This window comes from Hemitrygon akajei, chromosome 27, assembly GCF_048418815.1.
Source record: "Hemitrygon akajei chromosome 27, sHemAka1.3, whole genome shotgun sequence".
Classification (NCBI taxonomy): Eukaryota; Metazoa; Chordata; class Chondrichthyes; order Myliobatiformes; family Dasyatidae; genus Hemitrygon; species Hemitrygon akajei.
Window position 1 is genome coordinate 45,471,006 of NC_133150.1, and position 25,050 is coordinate 45,496,055.

The window sequence follows — 25,050 nt, forward strand, 5'->3', positions numbered from 1 at the left end:
AAACTGCTGATCTCCTGGGATTTTCACACACAACCATCTTTAGAGTTTACAGAGATTGGCCACAAAACTGTTAAAAAAAACATCCAGTGGAGGAAAATACCTTGTTAATGAGAGAGGTCAGAGGTGAAAGGCCAAGCTGGTTCAAGCTGACAGGAACACCAGCAATTAAAAACAAGCACACCTCACAAGACCGCTGTGCAGAAGAGAATCTCTGAATGCACAACATGTCAAACCTTGAGGTAGATGGGTTACAACCACTGGATTCCACTCCTAGTAAAGTGGCCACTGAGTGTATGACTGTCAGCAAAAGCAGATGTAGACTTTGCACCTCGAGCCATTAATCCCTTAAGTCTGCTTTGCCAACCAGCCAGACCCTGCTGATGGCTCAGCTTTTTCCCAGTACTGTTGGAATGGTCCAGTACGGGCAACTCGAATGCGCAGGAACATTAGAAGCGACAGAGAGTAGTGGTCTACAGGTGGTCAGCAGCACAGGAGCGCCGCAGGGGACCGTGCTCTCTCCAGTCCTGTTCACATCAGACTTCCAATATAACTCGGAGTCCTGCCATGTGCAGAAGTTCGCTGACGACACGGCCATAGTGGGGTGTGTCAGGAATGGACAGGAGGAGGAGTATAGGAAACTGATACAGGACTTTGTGATATGGTGCAACTCAAACTACCTGCGTCTCAATATCACCAAGACCAAGGAGATGGTGGTGGACTTTAGGAGATCTAGGCCTCATATGGAGCCAGTGATCATTAATGGAGAATGTGTGGAGCAGGTTAAGACCTACAAGTATCTGGGAGTACAGTTAGACGAGAAGCTAGACTGGACTGCCAACACAGATGCCTTGTGCAGGAAGGCACAGAGTCGACTGTACTTCCTTAGAAGGTTGGCGTCATTCAATGTCTGTAGTGAGATGCTGAAGATGTTCTATAGGTCAGTTGTGGTGGCGTGTTGGGGAGGCAGCATTAAGAAGAGGGACGTCTCACGTCTTAATAAGTTGGTAAGGAAGGCGGGCTCTGTCGTGGGCAAAGTACTGGAGAGTATAACATCGGTAGCTGAGCGAAGGGCGCTGAGTAGCCCACGGTCAATTATGGAAAACCCTGAACATCCTCTACATAGCACCATCCAGAGACAGAGAAACAGTTTCAGCGACAGGTTGCTATCGATGCAATGCTCCTCAGACAGGATGAAGAGGTCAATACTCCCCAATGCCATTAGGCTTTACAATTCAACCGCCAGGAGTAAGATATGTTAAAGTGCCGGGGTTGATTGTATTTAATGTATTTAAGTAAACTACTTAAGAACTTTTTAAAAGCTATTATTAATGCTTTTTGAGAGAGTGATTTAGATGCATATCATATTTTTACTGAGTTAAGTATTGTATGTAATTAGTTTTGCTACAACAAGTGTATGGGACATTGGAAAAAATGTTGAATTTCCCCATGGGGATGAATAAAGTATCTATCTATCTATTTAGCCAATACATCAGGGATACATCCGTTCCCACCACTGATAGCATCTACAGGAGGCATTGCCCCATGAAGGACACATCCATCGTCAAAGGTGCCCACCATCTAGGTCATGGCATCTTCTCGCAGCTACCATCGGGAAGGAGATAAAGAAACCACCACTCCACAAGGGACCTGCCCCTCTCTAACGCACTGTGAATCCAGACATTTAGTAAAATGGTTATGTTTTATTGTGTGTCTGTGTGGCTGAGAGGGGAGAGGGCGACATGTTATCTTCAATGTACAGAAATATCCCCCTTCTGAATGAACAAGATGGGAATTTATTTTAGAATTAATTTTAATCTATCTGGAAACCAAAACAACAAAAAATGTATTGTTTCTATATCTTGCACAATTTTTTTAATTATCACACCACCAGGTTCAAGAACAAATGCTTCTCTTCAACCTTTTGGTTCTTGAATCAATCTGCAAAATCCTGATCACTACCATTTAGTAACACTATTGCCACTTCAAACTAAAATGGCCATTTTTTTGTTCTTTCTTGTAAAAATTGTTCAGAATTTATGTTTTTCCTGTGAATGGTGCTTACCTGATGCTCTGTGCCTGCATTGCTGCTGCAAGTAAGTATTTCATTGCACGTGTACTTGTGCAAATGGCAATAAGCTCGATCTAACCAACCTTTAATACTTATGACTAATCAAACTATAACCCTCACAATTTAAGTTCATAAATGACCCAGAACAGTCATAAATTTTGGATAAAGGTTCTATTTTTTGCAAGACGCACAAAGTGCTGGAGGAACTCACCAGGCCAGGCAGCATCAATGGAAATCAATAAACGGTCGACATTTCGGGCCGAGACCCTTCTTCAGGACTGGAAAGGAAGGGGGAAGAAGCCAGAATAAAAAGGTGGGGGGAGGGAAGGAGGATAGATACATGGTGAAGTCAGGTGGGTGGGAAAGGTAAAGGGGCTGATGGGAGAGAAGAAAGGACCGCAGGATAAAGGGAAGGGGGGAGGGACCTGGGGGAAGTGATAGGCCGGTGAGAAGAGTTCTGTTTCTTCCTTTATGCATAGAAGTGTTTTCTATTTTCACTCATGGATGACTGGAATAATAAATTTTTAGATTCTACCTGCTGCTGTTCTGAGATTCCATGTCAAGTGAACTGAGGAAGTAAAGTCAAAAGTAAATCAGCTGTCCTTAAAATCATGAAAATTTCATTTTAACTTTTGAAATTTCTTTGGAAATTAACATCAGTGGGGAAACGTTGGTGTTGGATGCTAACGCCTTTGTGATCCAAAGGTTCTTTGGACGTCAAGGAAGAGACATAAACTTGTGATCATGATCCTTTTTATTAAGTGTTACAAGAGGAAAGGCTGCGTGGTGAGAGACAAAGAGGGAAGGAGAAAGAGAAGGAGGTGCGAAGAGCAAACATGTTAAGGAAAAGAGGGTAAAAAATAAAAGAGTGAACTAAGATGGTCTGCTCTTCTTATACCAGATCACCAATTCCACTGAAATTCCAAGAGCTAGCAGTTAAGTCCGGTTGAAGGGCCTCGGCCTGAAACGTTGACTATTTACTCTTTCTGTAGATGCTGCCTGACTTACTGAGTTCCTCCAGCATTGTGTGTGTGTGTGTGTGTGTAACCAATTAAATAGCCAGATTCAAGCAATATAATACCCACTAATGAAACCAAGAAGTTTCCAGAACAATACAGAGGGAAGTCGAACCACTTTAAAACTCACTGAACAATCTCGGGTATACAGGTAATTATATAACAATATAAACAAGCACAGGAATGTTCCTTCTGCTCCAGCCCTTTACCCTTCCCACCAACCTGGCCTCACCTAAAATCATCTAGCTAGCCTCCTTCCCCTCCCCCCACCTTTTTTATTCTGGCGTCTTCCCCCTTCCTTCTCAGCCTGAAGGGCCTCGGCACACAACGTCGACTGTTTATGCAGTTCCATAGATGTTCCCTGGCCTGCTGAGTTCCTGCCGCAATTTGTGTTTTTAGCGTTGGAATATTAAACAACAACAAAAATAACAATTCTACAGCCCAGTCCAACATAAACCTAACTGAGCAGAAGCCTCTCATTGTTAAATTAAGGAGAAAACCAAACAAACTTAATCAAGGAATCAGAAGAAATAGAATTACCTCAAAACAATCTGATTCCTGTCCAATTGAACAATGTCAGATTGAAACTTTCTATGGACTTTTTCAGTCTTATGGTTTTTATATTGTGTTTTTGCCCATTCTTTCTTTTTTTGTGCAGGGGAAGGGGGAATTGGGGCTGATTTTCTTGTTGCAATTCGTGCGGGGGGGGGGGGGGGCTGGTGTTTTCCTTGCATTCTGTGCAAGTGGAGGAGGATTTAGGAGCTGACGTTCTTGTTGCATTTTGTGTGAGCAAAAGGGGAATTGGGGGCCGACATTCTTGTTGCGTTTCGAACTGGGGGAGCAGGGTCTGGGGGTAATGTTCGGTGATTATGTTGTTGTCCTTATTTTGAGCTGGGTGGGGGATGGGTCTGCTGTTTCTCTCTGAATTTACTTCCATGGGTTTTCTTTGTTTCCTGGCTATCTGGAGAAGAAGAATCTCAGAGTTGTGTATTGCATGCATAGTTTGATGATAAATGAACCTTTGAACCTGACTCAAGTTTTGCTTGCCAAATTTGTGGTAGAGAATTGCACCTTATCACACACCTGATCCCGCTGTTAAATCTCTCCTCTCCATTTCCTTTTCATCCTGAAGCCTGTTTCTCTCCTACTTGTCGCAGCTTTAAAGGTCCCTGACTGGAAGCACTGGCTGTTTATCTTTCTCCTAAGAGGTTTTGTCTGACTGGCCAAGCCCTTTTTAGCATTTGCTGTTTTTATTTTCCATGAAAAACCGATATATAATTGAAGGTTATTAGTCAGGGCATGAAAGGATACTGGGGGAAGGCAGGAGATTGGGGCTGAGAGGGAAAATGGACCAGCCATGATGAAATGACTGAGCAGACTCGACAGTCAAATGGCTTAATTCTGCTCCTACATCTTATGGTCTAATTAAATCAAATCATTTTGTTTTGTGTAGGTTAATAATTCTGCATCATTCTACCCACTCGGTGGAAGCTTCTTCACCACGCTCTCTTTTCGCTACTCGGGCAGGAGGTATGGGAGCTTTAGGTCCCACGCTACCAAGTTCAGGAACAGTTACTAGCCTACCTCCTGAACCGGTGCAAATAATTCCACTCATCGCAGATCTGAACTGACTCCAGAACCTACAGACTCATTTACAAGGACTCTCTACAACTCATGCTCTCAGTGTTATTTTTATTCGCACAGATCGTCTTCTTTTGCACAATGGTTGTTAGTCTTTGTCTGTTTTACGTAGAGCTTTTCGCAAATTCTATGGTATTTCTTTATTTCCTGTTAATGCCTGCAAGAAAATGAATCTCAAGGTAACATAAGGTACCTTGATAGTAAATTTACTTTGAATTGTCCTCACCCTCTGTCAAATGCCTTTACTAATCTCCAGGAATGTACATCAAGTTATTAACTTCTCTCCCAAGGGAAAGTTTAAACCCTTGACAATTTTGTACACTTCAATTAAATATTTCCTCAGCGTCCTACATAGGAAATCAACCCTAGACCAGCTGACATCTCCTCAAAACTAAAACTTCCTGTTCCTGTAAAGACATTGTAGATAAGGAATTGAACGTTTCAGTATTGAATTTAATTGTTCACTCAGCTTTCACAGAATCTTATTAAGAGAAGAGTCGGATACTTACTATAATTGTCTTGTCCTGGAGGGCGGTAAAAGGAGAGGCCCAGGGAGATGATAGCGGCAATTTCTAGGATAATTAATGTCACGTCTTGCAATGCTTCCCATACTAACTGCAGGAAGGTTTTTGCCTTTTTGGGAGGTATAAAGTTCTGACCAAATACTAGTTTCCGTTTATCGAGATCAGCTGGGTTGCCGGATAAACCTGCGGAAAGAAAGGAAAAACTTGGATGTTACCAACAAAGATCTCAATTGTCAATGAAATAAACTTCAAGCACTAATTTTAACACACAATCAACACAACAAAATGGCTAGATTTCACTTCCACTGTAGTTGGTTAAATGTCTCTGTTTTTAAGACTGGACATCCCACAGTTTGCCATCTATGTTGGGACAATACCTGGATAGTGACGAAGGGTCTCAACTTGTAACATTGAATGTCCATTTCCCTCCATAAATGCTGCCTGACCCAATGAGTCCCTCCAGTGCTTTGTGTGTTGCTCTTGGAAGCTATAGCAGGTTACAGCCACAGAAAGCACTAGAAAGCAGTATCCATCATCAAGCACCACCACCATCCAGGCCATGCTCTCTTCTCCCTACTACCATCTGGCAGGAGGAACAGAGCCTTAGCTTCCAGACCATCAGATTCAGGACAGTTATACTCAACTCCCCTGAACTGGCATGGATAACTTCATTCACCGCTGCTCTGAACTGGTTCTAAAGCCTGCAGGCTTACTTTGCAACTCATATTCTCAGTGTTATTTTTGATATTGGGCTTCAATTCGTCTTCTTTTGTCAGTTTTATGTAGAATTTTTCATAGATTCAATTGCATCTCTCCATTTTCATGTAAATGCTTGCAAGAAAATGAATCTCAAGGTAGTATGTAGTAATAATATACACACTTAGATAAGAAATTTTAATCTGACTTTGTGTCAAAGGAGACATGTCAAATTTCCTTAGCCTCCTGAGAGGTAGAGGCCCTGCTGAGCTTTCTGGGCCATGAACTCATGATGTATCTGACTGTGAAGCACCCATTTACTCTCATCCTACTTGTTCAGTTGTTCTACAGAGAACTGGAGCAGGGCAACCATGCCCAAGGTCGCCCAAGGAAGAGGTACAAAGACAACCTCAAGTCAAACCTTAAGTGGGCCAAACTCCAGCCCCGCGATCTCGAACACACTGCTGCTGATCGGTCCAAGTGGCGCAATCTATGCTCCAAGGCAGCAAACAACTTCCAAGCCAACTGGCGCATGCAGCGCCTCAGGGCGAGTCAAGAAAGACACAGGAAGGCGTCCGCTCCTGCCCCAACAGGCGGTGCTCCTTGTCCCATCTGCGACCGTATCTGCGCTTTGGACTTCGGCCTTAGAAGTCATATGCGTGCCCACAGACATTGACTGCGCAACACATTTGTCTTCCTCGGACTTTTGAGAGACTACTACTACTTGTATAGTTCACGAGAATGATCCCGGGAGTGTCAGGGTTAACTTATGGGAGAGTTTGATGGCTCTGGGCCTGTACTCACTGGAGTTTAGAAGAACAAGGGAGATCTCATTGAAACCTATCGAATGTTTAGATAGAGTAGATGTGGAGAGGATGCTTCCTATATTGAGTGAGGCTAGGACCAGAGGGCCCAGCCTCAGACACCCCTTTAGAACAAAGATGAGGAGGAATTTCATTAGTCAGAGAGTGGTGAATCTGTGGAATTCACTGCCATAGATGGCAGTGGAGGCCAAGTCATTGGGTATATTTAAAGTGGAGGTTGATAGTTCTCAGTTCGTAAGGGTGTCAAAGGTTATGGCCAGAAGGCAGGAGAATGGGGGTGAGAGGGATAATAAATCAGCCATGATGGAAGGGCAGAGCAGACTCGATGGGCTGAATGGTCTAATTCAGTTCCTATGTCTTATGGTCTTATACTCCCCACTTCTCCATCAACCCTCCGCAAATTCTGTCACATGAGGGAGAATGTCCAGTGATCAACTGGCCTACCTACTAAACCAACTGGCTTGAACACTCTGAGCTTCTATCCCACTCCATTGTAATGTAGCAGCCAAGAGGAACCCCGCTGAATTCGCTGGAGGCACAGGAGAATGCAGGTTTCTGGAACCTGGAGTGACAAACGCTGCTCAACCCGCTGAATTCCTTCAGCAGACTGTTTGTTGCTATTGAGTGCAGTAACTGGTTCTGTCAGTCTGGAGGTCATGACGCATCTCGAAACCAAATATAAAAGAAGCTACAGTTTCACATTAACATTTCAACACAGTTAAGAACCAAAAATAGTCTTGTTTATCCATTAAACAGATCCTATCGAGCTAATTTTCCAGGAGGTTTGGCTGTACTTTGTAAGGGTAAGGACATGCGGATTTGATGAGCCTCTCAAACCCGTAACTCAGCAACAAAAGGTAATGGAAGCACGGTTTGCGACAGAAACAAATGAGGTTGTGGAGACATCAGTTCTGATGGAAGGTTTTTATTCCACCCAACACCACCACCTCTCTTCACCGAAAGGGAAGATAAATATATCTAAGCTGGAAGCAGAGGCAGCTGCTGGAATCTGAAGCAACAGAGGGTCAGTAACTTTAAATTCTTTGGTGTTACCGTATCAGAAGATCCGTCCCAGGACCAGCACCTAAGGGCCATCGCAAAAAAAGGCACAACAGCACCCCTACCTTCTTAGAAGAAGTTTACATAGATTTGGCATTTGACCTAAAACTTAGACCAACTCTGATAGATGCACAGTGGAGAGTACTCCGACTGGCTGCATCACAGCCTGGTGTGGAAACACCAATGCCCAGGAAGGCAAGAATCCACAGCAAGTGTCCATCACAAGCAAAACCCTTGCCCCCGCTGAGCCCACTTACATGGTGTGCTGCCACAAGCTAATTTTCCAGAAAACAAGAAAGCATCATCCATCATCGAGGACCCTCACCATCCAGGCCATGATCTTTTCTTGCTACCACCATTGGGCAGGAGGTGCGAGAGCACTAGGTCACACACCACCAGGTTCAGGGACAATTATTACCCTTCAACCATCAGGCTCCTGAACTAGGGTCAATCGCCAGCTACAAATTCACTTTCAATGACGCTCAGTATTATTATTTACATGCACAGTTTCTCTTCTTTTGCACATTAAGTCTTTATGTACAGTTTTCGTAATGATTGTATCTTGTTAGAAATCTGTAATGCCTGCAAGAAAATGCATCTGAAGGCAGTATGTAGTGACATATACATTTTGATAATAAATTTACTTTGACATACACATAGATTGCTGGAAGAACTCAGCAGGTCAGGCAATGCCTATGGAGGGAAATGGAGAGTCGATGTTTCAAGCTGCAATGGTTTGCCTGGACTGACAGATACAAGGGTGAGAGTCAGTGAGGTGAAGGCGTATAGCAAGCGATGGGGAAAATAGGAAGAATTTTTTACGCTTCTTCTATGTTTAGCTAAAACCAGAGGGCACAGATATAAAGCAAAAAGAAACTGCTGGAGGAACTCAGTGGGTCAGGCAGCATCTGCGGAAGGTCGATGAATAGCCAATCAAGTGAACAGTCAATGTTGTTTCTGGCAAACGGGCAAGAGAAGCAGTATGAAGTGTTGATAGGCAGGTGGAGGAGGGGAGAGTGGGAATGGCGACAGAGGCTGGGATGTGATGGGTGGATCCAGGTGAGGAGTGCTGATAGGCAGATGGAGGAGGCGAGACTGGCAATGGTGACAGAGGCTGGGAGGTGATGGGTGGAGCTGACAAGGGGCTGCAGATGCTGGGATCTGATTGGAGAGCATGGAATCAAATCAGGGAGGTGGGGCGTGAAGATGGAAACAGTGGGGGGAGGGGACCCAGTGGGAGGGGTGTGTGGGTGATGGACAGATGGGAACAGTGGGGGGAGGGGACCCTGTGGGAGGAGTGTGTGGGTATTGGACAGATGGGAACAGTGGGGAGAGGTGACCCAGTGGGAGGAGTGTGTGGGTGATGGACAGATGGGAACAGTGGGGGGGGGGGGAGGGGACCCAGTGGGAGGGGTGTGTGGGTGATGGACAGATTGGAACAGTGGGGGGAGGGGACCCAGTGGGAGGAGTGTGTGGGTGATGGACAGATGGGAACAGTGGGGGGAGGGGACCCAGTGGGAGGAGTGTGTGGGTGATGGACAGATGGGAACAGTGGAGGGAGGGGACCCAGTGGGAGGGGTGTGTGGGTGATGGACAGATGGGAACAGTGGGGGGGGGGGGAGGGGACCCAGTGGGAGGAGTGTGTGGGTGATGGACAGATGGGAACAGTGGGGGGAGGGGACCCAGTGGGAGGAGTGTGTGGGTGATGGACAGATGGGAACAGTGGGGGGGGGAGGGGACCCAGTGGGAGGAGTGTGTGGGTGATGGACAGATGGGAACAGTGGGGGGGGGGGAGGGGACCCAGTGGGAGGAGTGTGTGGGTGATGGACAGATGGGAACAGTGGGGGGAGGGGACCCAGTGGGAGGAGTGTGTGGGTGATGGACAGATGGGAACAGTGGGGGGAGGGGACCCAGTGGGAGGAGTGTGTGGGTGATGGACAGATGGGAACAGTGGGGGGAGGGGACCCAGTGGGAGGAGTGTGTGGGTGATGGACAGATGGGAACAGTGGGGGGAGGGGACCCAGTGGGAGGAGTGTGTGGGTGATGGACAGATGGGAACAGTGGGGGGAGGGGACCCAGTGGGAGGAGTGTGTGGGTGATGGACAGATGGAAACAGTGGGGAGAGGTGACCCAGTGGGAGGAGTGTGTGGGTGATGGACAGATGGGAACAGTGGGGGGAGGGGACCCAGTGGGAGGAGTGTGTGGGTGATGGACAGATGTGAACAGTGGGGGGAGGGGATCCCAGTGGGAGGGGTGTGTGGGTGATGGACAGATGGGAACAGTGGGGGGAGGGGACCCAGTGGGAGGGGTGTGTGGGTGATGGACAGATGGGAACAGTGGGGGGAGGGGACCCAGTGGGAGGAGTGTGTGGGTGATGGACAGATGGGAACAGTACTGTATTTGTTAATTTGGAGCGATGAGTGAGTTTGTAAATCTGGTAGCAGCAAAGTATGTTGGGAATAGTGAGGAGGGAGTGCTGTGGGAGGGGTGTGAGACAGGTGGCAGAGGAGGAAACTCAAGGGTAGGGGGCAGCACAGGTGCAGACCCATGCATCCCTAAGACACCAGGCCAGGCCATTTGATTCCAAAGAATTGGTTTATTGATTATTACAGAACGTCTCTCTGGTGCTTCCCACTCCCTCACCTCTCCCTACCCCACCATGATTCCCCTCTCCCTGCCTCCTTCCCACTCTCAGTCCACAATAGAGACCCACATTAGAATCAGGTTTATCATCACTCACGTATGTCATGAAATTTGTCTTTTTTTGGGGGCAGCAGTACAGTGTAATAATATAAGGTTACTGCAGTACAGTACTGTGCAAAAGTCTTAAGCATCCTCCTACTGTATATTCATGCACCTGAGACTTTTGCACAGTACTGTAGATCAAAACACACAGGGAAATGTGTCATTTTCCTTAATGACCAACATAGTCTGAGGATGTGCTGGGGGCAGCCCGCAGAGTGTTGACGCCAACATGGGACGCCCACAACTTGCTAACTCTAACCCGTTCATCTTTGGAGTGTGGAGCACCTGGAGGCACACGGTCTTGGGAAGAATGTGCAAACTTCATACAGACAGCGGCAGGAACTGAACACTGATCTGATTCTTTAAGGCTACACTGCCATTCCATCAGGAAGAAGGCACGCCAGCAGCTCAACTTCGTTATCTCTTTGAAGGGATTTGGTTACGCCACCAACTATTTTTTTTACAAATTTCCACAGGTATACAGCGGACAGCATTCTGACTGGCTGCACCACCACCCGGTGTGGGGGGGGGGGGGCTCCAATGTGCAGGATCAAAAAAGGGTGCAGAGGGTTGTAGACTTGGCCAGCTACATCACAGGTACACCCTTCCCCACCATGAAGGACACCTTGAAAAGGCATAAACATGAGGAAATCTGCAGATGCTGGAAATCCAAAGCAATACATAAAGACGGACAGAAGCTGCCCTTGAGCCTGCTAGTACATGCTTTCAGGCTTTTGTACCTTCTGCATGATGGGAGAGAGGAGGAGATGAACGTCCAGGGTGGGCGGGTGTCTTTGACTTAGCTAGCTGCTTTACCGAAGCAGTGGGAAATGTAGACAGAGTCCTTGGAGGGGAGGACGGTTTCCGTCACGAGCTGACCTATGTTCAAACTCTCCGCAGTTAAAAGCTCGAACTAATGCATTACAATTAAAAATTATTCCCAATATAAAGATTAAATGTTGAAGTGTAATGGCCATTCCCAGCCTGAGTGACATATTTATCTGTGTGTTAATTCAATAACAGTACCTCATGATGCTTTTTCCAAAACTAAGCTGCCCAGATAGATATAGGAAAACGGAACTGCGTGCATCACAAATCTCAAGAGAAGGCTCAGACACACGAGGGATATTCACTGGGGGAGCAGCGGCTGCATGATTATCACAGCCGCAGCCCATGAATATTTTGGGCTGATGAACATGAACGATGGAAGAAAGAATAACATCATTCAGACCAGCAGGACAGCTCACGTCTTGCCTGCTTGTTATTTTATTTTTAAAATGATCTCATCTGCACTTTCATCTATTTCATATTCCAGAAGGAGAAGGGCAAAACGTAGTATGGATTTTATTTATTGATTGATTGAGATACAGCACAGAATAGGCCGTTCGAGTCACGCTGCCCAGCAAATCCCCTGATTTAACCACAGCCTAGTCACGGAACAATTTACATTGACCAATTAACCTACCAATCCGTGCGTGTCTGGACTGTGGGAGGAAAGTGGAGCGCCCAGAGGAAGCCCACGTCATCAGGGGGAGAACGTACAAACTCCTTACAGGCAGTGGCGGGAATTGAACCCTTGGTTGCCTGTACTGTAAAGCGTTGTGCTAACCGCTACCCTTTCTTTATTAAGAATGTTCAAGAAGAATCCAGTGGTGGATCCCAGCGATGAGAGGTGCTTCCATATTAAACAATTTCCTAAACCAACACTTGATGGAAGTCACCAGGTTTGTGATTACTTTGAATGGCAGGGCAAGCTCGAGGGGGCTGGTGCCCTACGCAGAGTCAGAGTCATAGACTACTGCAGCAAGTTCTCGAGGTTGTCCTGGCCGGGGTGGGGGGTGGGGGGTGTTGAAAGGGGAAGGGAGGTAGTGGGGATAAACTCCCACTATTAAACGCTCCCAATGACGTGCATCTCAAATAGCCTCTGACAACAAAGTCCAGCTCCTGGTCTTCACGTGCGGCCTAGCTACTAAGCCTGGCGGAACTGCTTCTACTGACAAGAGGAGCGGTAAAGGCGGGTTACTGCTGCCTTGCGGCAGACAGAGCTCATCAGCCGTGACCAGGGGAAGGAAACTTTTGATCTTAAAGCTCGGCTGCCTTGCGGCTATACCAATTCATGGAGAAGGCTTCGGGAGTAAACCCCGAGGGAAAATCCCGAGCTGGGGTCCCTAAGGCAGTCCTACGTTGAGCCCAACGCTGACAGACAACACCTGCGACGCTGCTGGTACCGAACGGTATCGGTTCCTACTGGTTCTCTGGATTCATCAGCTGCGTGGAGAGGGGGAGTCTGCTACATGGGTAACAGCTTGCTCTCCATATCGTACTGACCTGGCTTGGATACCGACTGACGGCAGCCGCGTTGACAGCTAGGACACATCAGCCATGGTTGATCCAGAGCACTGCAGGGCCTCAAGATACAAACTTTGATAATAAATTTTACTTTGACTTTGATGGTGCAGGGTTACCTATATTCTTGAGGCAGAGTTTACAGTGATGCCATCAACTATTGCAATTACTGGGTGCGATGGTGTACTGTCTCCTGCACCAAATGTCACTATTTTCTGCAGATTACCAATCGGAGAGCCTTTGAGACGAAAAGTCAGAGTACTACAGCACAGAAATAGGCCCTTCAGCCCATCTAATCTGTGCTGAACTGTTATTTTGCCTCGTCCCATCGACTTGCACATGGATCAAAACCTTCTCACCCATCGACTTATCCAAACTTCTCTTAACTGTTGCAATCAAACTCGCATTCACCATTTCCGCTGGCAGCACGTTCCTCTTGAGCTCAGACTCCTTTTAAACATTTCACCATTCACCCTTAACCCATGACCCTCGATCTCTGGTCTCACCGAACCTCAATGGAGAAAGCCTGCTTGCATTTACCCTATTTGAATTCCTCGTAACATTGTATACCTCTATCAAGTACCCCCTCATTTCCCTACACTCCAGGGAATAAAGTCCCATCCTGGAGCTCTTGTGTTAGATGTCAGGAAGCTATCAGAATTCTATGTTCTGGGTGGGGACTTGCAGTTGATGCCTATTTACGACTTCATGGAGTCTTGGTTATACAGCACACAGAAAAGAGGCCCTTTGGCCCAACAGATCCATGCCGATCAAGGTCAGAAGCAGGTTTAGTCATCATATGTACATCGAAACATACAGTAAAATGTGTCGTTTGCATTAACAACCAACACAGCCAAGGATGTGCAGGGGGCAGCCCACAAGTGTCGCCACATGTCCTCCATGGTGCCCCCTGCTGGCAGAAACAAAATGACATAAAACGTTGAGGCTGGGGAGAGGATCTGATCTTAAGTGTTGCTGAGCAGAGGGATCTTGGGATCCAAGTTCATAGCACCACGGAAATTACCACACAGGTCGGTAAGGTGGTTATGAAGGCTTATGGAATGCTTGCTTTTATTAGTCAAGGCATTGAATTAGAATCAGGTTTATTATCACTGGCATGCGATGTGAAATTTGTTAACTTAGCAGCAGCAGTTCAATGCAATACATAATCTAGCAGAGAGAAAAATTAATAATAATGAATAAAATAAAACATAATAATAAATAAACAAGTAAATCAATTATGTATATTGAATAGATTATTAAAAAATGAGCAAAAACAGTAATACTGTACATTAGAAAAAGAGAGGTAGTGTCCAAAGCTTCAAAGCTCATTCAGGAATGGGATGGCAGAGGGGAGGAAACTGTTCCTCAAAAGTCAAGAGGTTAGATTGCAACTTTATAAAACTCTGGTTAGGCCACATCTGAAGTGTTGCATGCAGTTCTGGACACCCCACTAGAGGAAGGATTTTGATGTTTTGGAGAGGGTAAGTCAATGGTGATAGATCATGTGGCATGGTAGCGCAGTGGTTAGCAGTACAGGTGACCAGGGTTTGGTTCCTGTTGCTGCCTGTAAGGAGTTTGGATGTTCTCCCCGTGACCGCTTGGGTTTCCTTCCAAAGGCGTACCGGTCGGTAGGTTAATTGGTCGTGATAAACTGTCGTGTTTAAATCGGGCATTTGCTGGGCAGTGCAGTTCAAAGGGCTGGAAGGGTCCATTCCCTGCTGCACCTCAATTTAAAAAAAATAAAAATTACTAGTATTGTGTGAAATTCAGAATCAGAATCAGTTTTAACATCACTAGCATATGCCACGAAACTTGTTAACTTTGCGTCAACAGGACAATGCAATACATAATAATAGAAAAAAAAGAGTCTGTGAATTACAGTGAGTATATGGGCCGGCTGGTGGTGTAGTGGCATCAGCACTGGACTTCAATGCAGATGGTCCTGAGTTCAAACCCAGCTGGGACCCAACCTGGGCAGCAGCAGAATCTGCGCAGAAGAAAGGCCTGGCAATCAACCTGCCACGAAAACCCAATGATTCATGAGGTCACGAAGAGTTGGACTCGACTAAATAACTGAACTAACGAAATATTTATTTACATTAAATAAATACAGGCGTCCCCCGCTTTACAATTTACAATAGAATAGTACAGCACATTACAGGCCCTTTGGCCCACAATATTGTTCCGACCCTCAAACCCTGCCTCCCATATAACCCCCCCCCCCACCTTAAATTCCTCCATATCCCTGTCTAGTAGTCTCTTAAACTTCACTAGTGTATCTGCCTCCACCACTGTCTCAGGCAGTGCATTCCACGCACCAACCACTCTCTGAGTGAAAAACCTTCCTCTAATATCCCCCTTGAACTTCCCTCCCCTTACCTTAAAGCCATGCTTTACGAACCTTCGCTTTACGCCACTTCGCATTTACAAAAGACCTACATTAGTAACCTGTTTTCGCATTACAAAGAGGATTTTCGCTTTTATGAAAATTTTTCCCATATAAATGAATGGTTCTTCTCTTGACGCCATTTCGGCTTAAGCAGCAGAAGTATTTTTGACATATGTTTTTAATTCGTGCAAAACTTCTGTGGAATGATCTGGAGAATTTTATCCAACTCTCAGTAAATCCCATTGCATTTGAACAATATTGTTGTTTCTGCTGCAGTCCAAATATTTCCTCGTCTGAATTTTAATATTTTCCATCCAATTGGTTAAAGTTCCAGTTCTGCTCATTTCATTATAGGAAAGATGTGTACGTTTTGGAGTGTGTGTAGAGGAGATTCAAAACTCTGGGAGGTTCAAAGTCCATTTATTATCAAAGTATCTACAACCATGAGGTTCATCTTCTTTCATGCAGCCACAAAACAAAGAAACACAAAAGAAACCATTAAAAAGAGCGTCAAATACCTAGTGTGCAAACAATAAAAAATAAACAAATAACATTCAGAACTAAAGTTCACGAAAGTGAGTCCACAGCCACAAACACAGTTCATCACTGCAGCTGGTTCAGGAGCCTGTTAGTTTGCAGGCCACAGCCTCAGTTCAGCACACAGACAGGTAAACCTCACAGTGAGCTGAACATCGACCCATCCCTTGCCCCCATTCCCGACACCCTGACCTTTTCAATCTGGCCTGGTGCTAAACATTGGCTCATTCCTCGTTCTTGGACTGGGGTTGCCACCTCTGCTCCAGCAATAACCCAACATTGGCTTGCTCCTCACTCTTGGGCCTGGGCTCTGCCACCTGAATATGGCCTGTACTCAACCTTTTCAAAATGGCCCGGCATTTAAGTTACCCAAACATTGGCTTGTTTTTCACCCCTGGGCCCAGGCCCTGCTGCCTTGATTTGGCCTGTACCCGCCACACCACAACCTCGAGACTCCAGTTCACACCGCAAAAATGCCAGTTCATACAGGCGGTTGAAAAGCACAACTCTGAAATGGAAGTTGCAGACTATTGATTGCAGTGATCATTGTCCAGAAAGACTGTGATTAATAGAGAAAACAGTAGATTTGTTTGACAGATCGGTAAGGCAGCACTGTGTACCACCAGCACCATTTTAAACCGGAAGCTAACTGGGAGGTTATCGAGGCACAGATTGAGTGGACAGCCAATGAATTTCTCCCAGAACAGAAACTGCTAATAGGAGGAGGCATGATTTTAAGATGATTGGAGGAAAGTACAGGGGAGACGTCAGAGATTAGTGGGTAGTAGTAGGGTGTATGGAATGCACTGTCAGGAACGGCAGGGAAGGCAGATCCATTAGGGACATTTAAGAAACATTTAGACAGACACATGGATGATAGAAAAATGGAGGGTCTACTGTAATGTATTTAATATTTGAATAATATTGTAAATACATTGTTTGATTGAACATTTGTTGTTGTTTACATAATTCATCATGGGCTATATGTAAGAAATACGTGAATTGCACATATCATTACGCAACTACATTATTATGTGTGTGCCTCACTGAAGAAATGAAGTGCACACGTACCCCAGGCTTTTGATTAGTTACGAAACATAACTACACGGGAGGGAAGGGTTAGATTAATCCTAGAGTAGGTTAAAAGGTTGGCACCAGGGCTGCAATTTTCTACGTTCTATGCTCTAGCTACGGAGAGGCTATTTTGGAACTCCAGGTGAAGAGATCCTCATAAAGGAGGCACTGCAGTCTGCTTGTTTGGCCAGTTGCATTTCCACTGCAGCCTATTCTCATTTAATCAATGCAGCCGGCTTTCGCATTACCAAGCTTCCATCTGACATCAATACCTTTTGGCTCTGTGCCAACCAATAGGACGTCAATACGAGCAGTGGAAACATCTCTCTGTGGGAAATGGGGCTTCAATTCTGTGTCAATGGCATGATTGCGCACTACGATGCTCAAGGCAGCCATTCATCCTGACTATAAAATAGATGCTCTGAACTTAACAGTCAACGCAAATTCAATGTCCCCCATCCCAAAGTCCCTCGGATTGACAAGCAGGATTCTCAAAGTCAAAGTGATGGCAAATTGATTGTCCACATAAGTATATGTTACTATATACGACCTTCAGATTCATTTAATTTATTTAGAGCAGGGGTTCCCAATAATTTTTATGCCATGTCCTCTAGCATTAACTGAGCAGGTTGGGAACTCCTGATTTAGATACAGTGGGGAACAAACCTTTCTAGTTCAATGAGCCAGATTACCCAGCACCCCATCTATTTAACCCTAGCCTAATCAGAGGCCAATACATATTGACCAATTAGCCTACTACCCCACACATCTTTGACTGTGGGACGAAACTGGAGCACCTAGAGTAAACCCATTCGCACACGGGAAGAACGTGCAAACTTTCTTTTAGAGAATGACAGAACTGAACTCCCAACGTCGATGCTCAAAGCTGTAACAAGCATCACGCTGACCACTACGCCACTGTGGAGCCCCACGTTTTCCTGCTGGCAAATACGGGAAAATAAAGGAATACAATAGAACTTATGAAAATCTATACATGAACAAAGACTGACAAACAACTGTTGCGAAGAAGACAGACGGTGCAAATAAAAATAAGTGATATCGATAACACGAGTTGTAGAGTCGTTGAAAGTGAGCTTGTCGGTCAGGAGTTCCCAACCTGGGGTCCATGGACTCCTCGGCTAATGGTAAGGCTCCATGGCATAAAAATGGTTTGGTCACCCCTGCTGTAGGGTGTGAAATCAGTTCAGAGTTGAGGTGAGTGAAGTTATCCACCTGATGGTTGAAATGAATTGACTTTATTCCCCTCACATCCTTCACATACATGAGGAGTAAAAATGTTTATGTTACGTCTCTGCCAAAATGTGCAATTATAGTAATTTATAATAACTAGAACAGTCAATGTAACATAGGAATACACTCAAATCAGCGTGAGTTCGTCAGCCTGATGGCCTGGTGGAAGAAGCTATCCCCGGAGCCTGTTGGTCCTGGCTTTTATGCTGCAGTACCGTATCCCGGATGGTAGCAGCTGGAATAGATTGTGGTTGGGGTGACCTGGGTCCCCAGTGATCCTTCGGGCCCTTTTTACGCACCTGTCTCTGTAAATGTCCTGAGTCATGGGAAGTTCACAACCACAGATGCACTGGGCTGTCCGCACCACTCTGCAGAATCCTGCGATTAAGGAAGGTACAGTTCCCATACCAGGCAGTCCGGATGCTCTCAATTGTGCCCCTGTAGAAAGTTCTTAGGATTTGGGGGCCCATAACAAACCTCCTCAACTGTCTGAGGCGAAACAGGCACTGTTGTGCTTTTTTCACCACACAGCTGGTGTGTACAGACCACGTGAGGTCCTCAGTGATGTTGAATGCCAAGGAACTTAAAGCTGTTTACCCTCTCAACCCCGATCTACTGATGTCAATGGAGGGTACTAACTCTTCCTGAACCTGGTGGTGTGGGACCTGAGATTCCTAGACCTCCTGGCCCGGATGGCGGGGGGTGGGGGGGGGGGGCCTTGATGACAGATGTTGCTTTCAAGTTCAAGTTTAATTATCATTCAACCATACATGAAGGAGGCCCGCCATTGGTCGGCGTTGACCATGGGGATCGCGTCCTAGCTGTTTACGTGATACGCAAGCCAGTATACAAGTCAGGGCAGTACACATGAATACAGCCAAACCAAACAGTGTTGCTCCAGGGCCAAGGTACCTAATGCAGCACCAACAGTTATACCCAGCACAGGACAATAAGATAGCAGTAAACATACAGTCACACAAAAAAATACAGCCTGAGTTGCTGACTGACATGCCCTGTAAACTGATGGTGTATGGGTGTTGTCAGCAAGAACAAATTCTCAGCCGCCCACAGACGAATGTACACACACGATGCTTGTCTTCCAATCGAACCCTGGAGGGCAGAACTGATGGGAGGTGCAAGCCCCCAATCCAGCAAGATGCAGCGCAATACCACCTACGGCGTCTCTCCTCCTGAACGTCTCTGCGGCATGAGGCCTAGTCATCGCAACAAACGGGGCCACGTAGCTCCCCGCGGCTTTGGGTCTCGCCAATAAACCAGCGGACCAGATCTGCAGTATTTTACATTACCGGTGTGCAACAGGGTCTTCTGATCGCCAAGAAAAACATTCAAGCCGATCGCTTGCTGTTAAACGGCACGGTGCCTTCATGCATCAACTCCAACGCTTACCTGCAGCGGACAGCAACGCGGTCCGCACCAAATCTAACTCCTCCAGCTCCTCTGCAACTCGCTGATTAGATCAGATTCAACTTTATTGTCACTGTGCCGAGTACAGATACAAAGCCAATGAAATGCAGTTAGCATCTAACCAGAAGTGCAAAGAATAGTGGTATTTACAAAATAACTGCGAATAAAAAGTGCTACAGCACCCAAATATAAAAGTACTGAGACAGTACAAAATGGGTGCAATACTGCTTAGCGCTGGGGGTAGACCTGCATTACCTGAAGCTCTTCATGTCCAGCATTGTCTTGCGATTGTAAACAAAAGTTTAACAAAGACAAAAACACCTTTGGTTGGCCTCAGAGAGGCCACTGCGTCAGAAGGCGCCACCAACTTACCAGATTTAATTAATTAAAAACATCAATAATGTTCTTTTCCAAATATCGATACTTAGAGTTCATCAGGAGTAATTTGCATACATCTAAGATTCCCGCCACGGCCTGTAGGGAGTTTGTACGTTCTCCCCGTGGGTTTCCTCCCGCAATCCAGCAAAGTACCAGTTAGTTGGCTAATTGGTCAGTGTAACCTGTCCCGTGATTAGGATAAGATTAAATTGGGGGACGCTGAGCGGCACAGTTTGGAAGGCCTGAAAGGCCTATTTGGCGCAGTAACTCAATAGACAATAAATACACCACACAGTTGAAAGGATCAGATTAGTAACAGAGCTTTTAATCACCAGACCAAGCAAACATCCACTAAATGTAGATTGCCAACACACCTCAGTCAGCTCCTAGCCCATTTCCTAAACTGCTTTCACTAAACTCTGACACCATTTGAGCTTGCCAGCCAGTGATGGCTAATCCTCTGAGATCCTATTTGGAAAAAAAGTCAGCTGCCAAACACTAATACATCTAAGCAAACGAGCGATTTTACAATCGCTCCTGATTACAGCAGTGGCACAAGCTCCTGAATCTGCGTGGATAACTTCACTCAGCGCAACTCTGAATTGACTTCGCAGCCTATGGACTCACTTTCGAGGACTCTACAACTCATGTTCTTGGTATTATTTATTTGTAAAATGTGTCTTCTTTTGCACATTTGTTTGTCAGTCTTTGCTTTTGTATAGTTTTGCACATATTAATAGAATATTCCCTCACATCACACTCATGATGTTGTGCCATCCCTTTTAACCAACTCTAAGATTAAAGATAACCGTCTATTTTTCTATCATCCTTGAGCCCATCTCTAGGAATTTAACAGAACACCAATAAATCCCTTGCACAGTTTGTCTTCTTTTACACATTAGTTGTTTGACAGCCTTTGTTTATAAATAGTCTTTCATAAACTCCACTGCATTTTATTTTGCTTTCCTGTGAATGCCTGTAAGAAATTGAATCTCAAGGCAGAATATGATGACATGTAGGTACTTTGATAATAAACTTAACTTTGAACATTGAACTAGTCGAAATCAGCTCACTTTATTGTTCAGATCACATGATGGTCTGTTTGTGACCACTAATTGGTAAACTGCTTTATTATGTACCAAAGTCGTGGAAAAGCTCGTCTTGCTCACTGTTCATGCAGGTCAATTCATTACAACTGTGCATTGAGGTAACACAAGGCAAAGTAACAATGGAATATACTCAGTGGCCACTTTATTAGGTACACCGCTACACTTGCTCGCTAATCAAGTGGCAGCAACTCAATGCATAAAAGCATGCAGACATGGTCAAGAGGTTCAGTTGTTGTTCAGAGCCAAACATCAGAATGGGGAAGAAATGTGATCTAAGTGACTTTGACTGTGGAATGATTGCTGGTGCCAGACGGGGTGGTTGAGTATCTCAGAAACTGGGATCCTGGGATTTTCACACACAACAGTCTCTAGAGTTTACAGAGAATGGTGGAAAAACAAAGAAACAACATCCAGTGAGTGGCAATTTTGCAGGTGAAAATGACTTGTTAATGAGAGAGGTCAGAGGAGAATGGCCAGACTGGTTCAAGCTGACAGGAAGGTGACAGTAATTCAAATGACCACGCGTTACAACAGTGGTGTGCAGAAGAGCATCTCTGAAGGCACAACATGTCAAACCTTGAAGTGGATGGGCTACAGCAGCAGAAGACCATGAACACACACTTAGTGGCCACTTCATTAGGTAATAGGGCGCCGTGGTAACATGGAGGTTAGTGCGACAGTATTACAGCTTGAGCCGTCGGAGATTACTGTTCCAATTCCAGTACCGTCTGTAAGGAGTTTCTATATTACCCTGTGACCACATAGTTTCCACTGGCTGCTCTGGTTTCCTCTCACAGTCCAACAGTAGATTAATTAGTCATTATAATATTGTTCTATGATTAGCCACATGTGAAGGGTATATGAGGAAGATTTGATGGCTCTAGGCCTGTATTTGCTGGGCTTTAGAAGAATTATACCCATCAAATATTGTAAGGCCCAGATAGAGTGGATGTTGAGAGGATTTTTCCTACACTGTGCGAGTCTACAACCAGAGGGCACAGCCTCAGAATAGGACGTTCCTTGAGAAGAGAGATGAAGTGGAATTTCTTTCAGTAGAGGGTTGTGAATCTGTGGAACTCATTATCACAGGTGGCTGTGGAGGCCAAGTCATTGGGTAAATTTAATGCAGAGGCTGATTAGTTAGGGCGAAGAAACCGTTAGGTTGAGAGGGAAATCAGCCATGATGGATCAGCCATGTGAGCAAGGAGATCCAACAGCAGGTTCTACATCCCTTTCTGGCTGCTCCCTGCGATCATTAAGGTGATGACCCACCCATTACCCTCGACACAGTTTACTGCCCAAACCATATATCTCTTCATTAAGTACAGGAACACTGATGGCTTCCACAACTTAAAGGAGCAGAAGTAGGCCATTTGGCCCACTGAGTCTGCTCCGCCATTTCATCATAGCTGATCCATTTTCCCTCTCACCCTCAATCTCCTGCCTTCTCCCCATATCCCTTCGTGCCACGACCAATCAAAAATCTATCAGCCTTAAATATACCTAAAGACTTGGCCTCAACAGCTGCCTGTGGCAACGAATTCCACAGATCCACCACTCTCTGGCTATAGAAATTCCTCCTTATCTCTGTTCTAAAAGGGCGCTCCTCTATTCTGAGGCTGTGTTCTCTGATCTTAGACTCCCCATCACAGGAAACATCCTCTCCACATCCACTCTTTTGAGGCCTTTCAACATTCGATACATTTCAATTAGGTCACCCCTCAGTCTTCCGAATACCAGTGAATACAAGCGCAGAGCCATCAAGCACTCTTCATATGACAGGCTCGTATCACATATGCCATATGGAATGGCAGACTCGATGGGCCGGAGAGCCCAATTCTGCTCCTATACCTTAAGACTGTTGGACTACTGAATGTTCCCCTGGTAGGATAATGAAAAGGTGTAGTCCTGAGCTCACAATCTATCTCGTTATGACCCTTGGGCATTAATGGCCTACCTACACTGTGCTTTCTCTGTAACTATAACACTATGTTCTGCATTTTGTTTTCCTCTTTAGTACCTTGATGTACTTATATATGGAATAATCTGTCAGGGTGGCACACAAAGTAATTTCACTGTAACACATAGCTTGTGAATAATAAACTAGTTCCAATCTTTTCAAATCTGGAACAAGTCATTATGTGAGCAAGAAGTTCCAACGGCAGATTCTACATCCCTTTCTGGCTGCTCCCTGTGATCATTAAGGTGATGACCCACCCATTACCCTCGACACAGTTTACCGCCCAAACCATACATCTCTTCATTAAGTACAGGAACACTGATGGCTTCCACAACTTACCAATTTAACATTTTATTAAGCATTCGAATGCCTGGTTTCAATTCCCATGACAACAGAAATTTATAATGGCTTGTTGCAGCACAGGAATAAGAAAGGATACAAAAACGTTCACAGACTTCGTGATGCTCTTGACAATTTTATCAGCAAAGTATGGAATCTCTGGGGAACTACACAAGGGCACCAATTATTTAAAATTTTGAAAAGTTTCTGCTTGAATCATTAGTGAACCAAATTATTCAATCAAATTAATTTAGTGCTTGCACATAAACATTCAAGGCAATTAGAAACATTCAGTGGCCAATTTGTTAGGTACCTGCCAATGAGTCTATGTTCATGGTCTTCTGCAGTTGTAACCCATCCACATCAAGGTTAGACGTGTTGTCCTGTACTGGGATGGTCTTTTGCACACTGCTGTTGTAACACGTGGTTATTTGAGTTACTGTCAGTTTAAACCAGTCTGGACATTCTCTTCTGGCCTCTCTCATTAACAAGGCATTTTCACCCACAGAATTGCCGCTCACTGGATGATTTTTGTTTTTGTTTTTCTTGCACCATTCTCTGTAAGCTCTGGAGACTGTTGTGTGCGACTATCTCAGGAGATCAGCAGTTTCCAAGATACTCAAACCACCCCATCTGGCACCAACAATCGTTCCACGGGCGATGTCACTTAGATCATATTTCTTCCCCATTCTGATGTTTGTCCTAACCACAGCTGAACCTCTTAATTATGTCTGGATGTTTTTATGCACTGAGTTGCTGGCGCATGATTGACTGACTAGATATTTGTATTAACGAGCGATTGTACAGGTGTACCTAATAAAGTGGCCACTAGGTGCTTACTGAAGCAATAAGGATTATACTTCTATTGGTCACATCCTTATTTGACACCTTACATGTATAACCCGATGCTTGGCAGAGTCATTTAAAGACTAGATTTGTAAATATTAGCTTCATTTATCACATGTACATAAAACTTCGAAACTTACAGTGAAATGCGTCATTTGGGTTAACAGCCAACACAGTCCGATGATGCGCTGGGGCAGCCCTCGAGTGCTGCCATGTTTCTGGAGCTAACATAGCATGCCCACAATTCACTAACCCTAACCTGTACGTTTCCGGAATGTGGGAGGAAACCGGAGTACTCGGAGGAAATAAATGCAGTCACAACGGGAATGTACTTACAGACAGCGACAGGGATTAAACTGCGATCTCACAGTTTATTCCGCCCTTACTCTGCCAGCCTTGAGAAAACACTGCGTATATCTCCCACCTTGACACCAGGACTAACCTAACGATCACTACAGATGACCCAGATTCCAACCAAAGTCCATAAGACAGAGGAGTAGAATTAGGCCATTCGGCCCATCAAGCCCACTGATATTTCATCACATCCTCTCCATCTAGCTCAGTGGATCCCATCTATTTTTATGCCATGGACCTCTACCGTTAACGGAGGGGTTTGGGTTGGGAACCCCTGGTTTAGGAATTTTTGAGGAAATATACAGAGGCTTCTGAAGGACTTAGACAGATTAGGAGAATGACCAAAGAAACGGCAAACGGAATATGGTGTTCGGAAGTGCATGGTAGAGAAAATGAAATACTATTTTCTAAATGGAGAGAAAATACAAAAAACTGAGGTGCAAAGGGACTTGGGAGTCCTTGTGCA

General features: G+C 45.3%; 1 protein-coding gene across 8 annotated transcripts in view; it reads right to left on the reverse strand.

Moving 5' to 3' along the window:
• LOC140717343 (plasma membrane calcium-transporting ATPase 1-like) overlaps positions 1–25,050 on the reverse strand; it is a 328,298-nt gene that overhangs the window by 126,077 nt on the left and 177,171 nt on the right. For all 8 annotated transcript variants that reach the window (XM_073030837.1, XM_073030844.1, XM_073030840.1 and 5 more), the window contains one exon: positions 5,235–5,432. In XM_073030837.1, the coding sequence (XP_072886938.1) occupies positions 5,235–5,432 (198 nt within the window). The remainder of the gene's footprint in view (positions 1–5,234; positions 5,433–25,050) is intronic.